General features: G+C 57.2%; 1 protein-coding gene across 1 annotated transcript; it reads right to left on the minus strand.

Annotated features, from left to right (window-relative positions):
* Positions 1–980: 980 nt before the first annotated feature.
* On the minus strand, positions 981–3,270 carry LOC102751961 (gap junction beta-4 protein). Its single transcript, XM_006777329.2, has one exon. The coding sequence runs from the start codon at positions 3,114–3,116 to the stop codon at positions 2,313–2,315; it is 804 nt and encodes a 267-aa protein (XP_006777392.1). The 5' UTR covers positions 3,117–3,270; the 3' UTR covers positions 981–2,312.
* Positions 3,271–3,282: the final 12 nt, after the last annotated feature.

Raw genomic sequence — 3,282 nt, forward strand, 5'->3', positions numbered from 1 at the left:
GGACCCTGACATGACAGGGTGACTCTGATCTTGTCTCACAATCACGGGTGAACATGGAAGCTCTCTATTTGACCACAGAGGCCACAGCCTCCGTAGACTCATTCCCAGACTCTGTGTGGACTTAGAAGGTCTCGTCCCCTCCCTAGGCCAAAATTTCCTCACCTACGAATGAGAAGTTTAGGCTGGACTTAGGAAAACAACAACACAACATACATACAAACAAATAAAGAGAAAACACTTTGCCAAACTCTCTGGGCGAGGTGTGGTGGGCGATTCAGATGAGCAAGACTCAGTCCCTCTGCCAAGCAGCTCACAGCCCATTTACTCAGTTCACAAGCATTTACCGAAGGCAGCCGGGCCTAGGTGACTCAGCGTCCGTCCTGCCCTGCCCGTGAAGGGCTCACAGACTGATGGAGAGAAACGACTGCTCCAATTTGGGGAAAATAACAGAGGCAGAAGCTAGATTGGTGCATGGAGAAGGTGGAAAAGGCTTTCTCTGAGGTTCTAGGAAGGATCCCAGAGGAGGGAGAAAGGACATTTCAGGCAGAGGGAACAGCATGTCTGTAGGCACAAGGCACAACACAGTATGCTGTGTCTGGTTGGGGAACCATGAGCTCTTTGGTATTACTGATGGGTGCAAGGAGGGAGGAAGCAGGTGAGGCTGGGGAAGCTGGGGGGGGGCAGGTAAGGTGGGTGGGTTCCAGGTTTAGGGCAATGGTAGGTGGTGGTAGGAGAATTTTTTTACTTATTTATTTTAAATATATTTTTATTGATTTCAGAGAGGAATAGATAGAAACATCAATGATGTTTACAGAGAGGAAGGGAGAGGGATAGAGAGTTAGAAACATCGATGAGAGAGAAACATCAATCAGCTGCCTCTTGCACACTCCCTACTGGGGATGTGTCCGCAACCAAGGTACATGCCCTTGACCGGAATTGAACCTGGGACCCTTGAGTCCGAAAGGCTGACGCTCTATCCACTGAGCCAAACCAGTTAGGGCATCACCCTAGAATTTTTAATGCAGAAGGAACAACATGGTCAGATTCCTATATAGAAAAACCACTCTGTCCTTATAGTGGAGGGCAGAGGGGAGGGGCCCAGTGAGATGTTACCACTGTGGGATGGGAAAGGAGGCGCAGACTCAGGAGGCATTGCAGGGGCTGCAATAGTGGGATTTGGTGCTGCACTGGGATGTGGGGTGTGAGGGGCTGGGAGATGGGAGGGGATGACGATGGCAGGCCAGCTCCTGGCTTGGACAACGGGCAGTGCCCTTCACGGGGTGGGGAGTGATCTACGAGGAGGGCAGGTTTGGGAGCTGCTGAGGGGAGATGCCTGGGGGCCTCCAGGAGGGTCGTCCTGTGCGCGGTTGGTGGGCGCTCTGGGACTCAGGCGGGTCCAGCTGGAGGTGGGATTTTGGGAGTTTGCCAAGGTCTGAGTGGTGAGGTGGGGGTGGAGGAGAATGAGGGAATGTGTATCCAGGAAAAAGAAGGAAAATTCCTCAGACTGGAGGATCCGTGAGGGACCCTTTGGCTTGGACGCTCTCAATGGGCTCCTGGCCTGTGGGGATATGCCTCCTCGACACCCTGGCAGACACTCATCCGGGACTTGCTCTCAGCACCATCCATCTCCACTAGGCCTTCCCTCCTCCCCTCAGAGGGGACTCCCCCACCCGGGGCCTGTGCTGGGGAGAGTCAGGGAGGCCGGATGGGGAGGCAGCAGCCTCCTGAGCATCATGCATTCATCTGAGGAACGCTCACCGAGAACCGACTTATGCTGGGCACAGAGTCTCCGGGGGTCCCTCTCCTGCCTTGCCAGCTGGTTGCAGAGTCCAGAAACCCCTGGAAAAGTCTCTGCCTTTGGGTATTCCCCACCATGTCCTGGGGGCACACTGTGTGTGTGTGTGTGTGTGTGTGTGTGTGTGTGTGTGTGGTGGGTGGTGGCTGAACCAGGATCTGAGGTTCCCAGGCTCAGGTGCCCATGAGTGGTCCTGGCCTCCTCTCCAAGGTCCTTCTGACCCCCCTGCTCTTCTACCCATCACTCCCCACCTGGTCTGCAAGGTACTGAGAAAATCATATTTATTAAGGGTTTTGACATCCCCTATTGCCATATATAAAATGCCTACCATTAAACCTTCTTCCCCTGGGGATCAGGACCCTGAGACAGAACTGCTCCCCAGTACTGGCCTCCGGGTGGGCTTCCGGAGCCCCACAGTCCCCTTCCTCGCATGCCTTGCTGCAGAAAGTGCCACTGCCCTGTGTGGCCTCAGGGAGCAGGTGGGGGACATGGCGGTCCCAGTTGCCAACCTCACAGGTTACGGATACCCACCTGCATCCACCTCGGCCGAGCTGGCCTTCATGAGGACAGAGTTCCCATCTTGGGGGTGATCTCCCTGGGAGAGGGCATATGGGGGGCACGAATCATGCAGGCGACTCCGGCGCCGAGACCGATGGCGCCTGGGGCCCACGATCTCCAGGCACCTCTTGCCCACCAGGTAGGCGACCTCACTGAGGTTGAGCAGGATGCAGATGACAGCTGTGGCCACCATGAAGTAGGTGAAGACCCTCTTCTCCGTGGGTCGGGAGATGTAGCAGTCCACAGTGTGGGGGCAGGGCGCCTGGGAGCAGGCCACCACGCGGGGCATGTCGTAATGCCCCTGGTAGAGGCGGTGGAAGGTGTAGAGGAAGCCGGAGTCCACGGCGGCCTTGAAGATGAGGCTCAGCAAGTACGTCCACCAGAGCCCACCCCGCTTCTTGCTTGGATTGTCATACAGGGACGGGGCGTTGGGCCCGTGCTTCAGGCGGTGCCTCCGCTCCCGCTCCTCCCGGTAGGCCACGTGCATGACCACCAGCAGCGAGGGGCACGTGACCAGGATGAGCTGCAGGGCCCAGAGGCGCACGTGGGACACGGGGAAGAACTCGTCATAGCAGACGTTTGGGCAGCCCGGCTGCTTGGTGTTGCAGACGAAGTCCTTCTGCTCATCGTCCCACACGTCCTCCGCCGCCACCACGAACACCAGCACCCGGAAGATGAACACCACCGACAGCCAGATGCGGCCGAGCGCCGTGGAGTACTTGTTGACCCCACTCAGGAGGCCCTGCAGGGATGCCCAGTTCATGCTGGTGGTTCCTCAGGCGGACGGTGCACACCTGCGTGCACCCGCGCAGGCCGGGGAGAACCTGGAAATGGGTGCCCTTTATTAGAGATGTGATCGGCCAAACTGTTTCACAACCACTGTGTCATCATGTCCTCACTCGCAATGACTTGGCGGGGGAGGGGTTGCC

Source organism: Myotis davidii, unplaced genomic scaffold, assembly GCF_000327345.1.
Source record: "Myotis davidii unplaced genomic scaffold, ASM32734v1 scaffold88, whole genome shotgun sequence".
Classification (NCBI taxonomy): Eukaryota; Metazoa; Chordata; class Mammalia; order Chiroptera; family Vespertilionidae; genus Myotis; species Myotis davidii.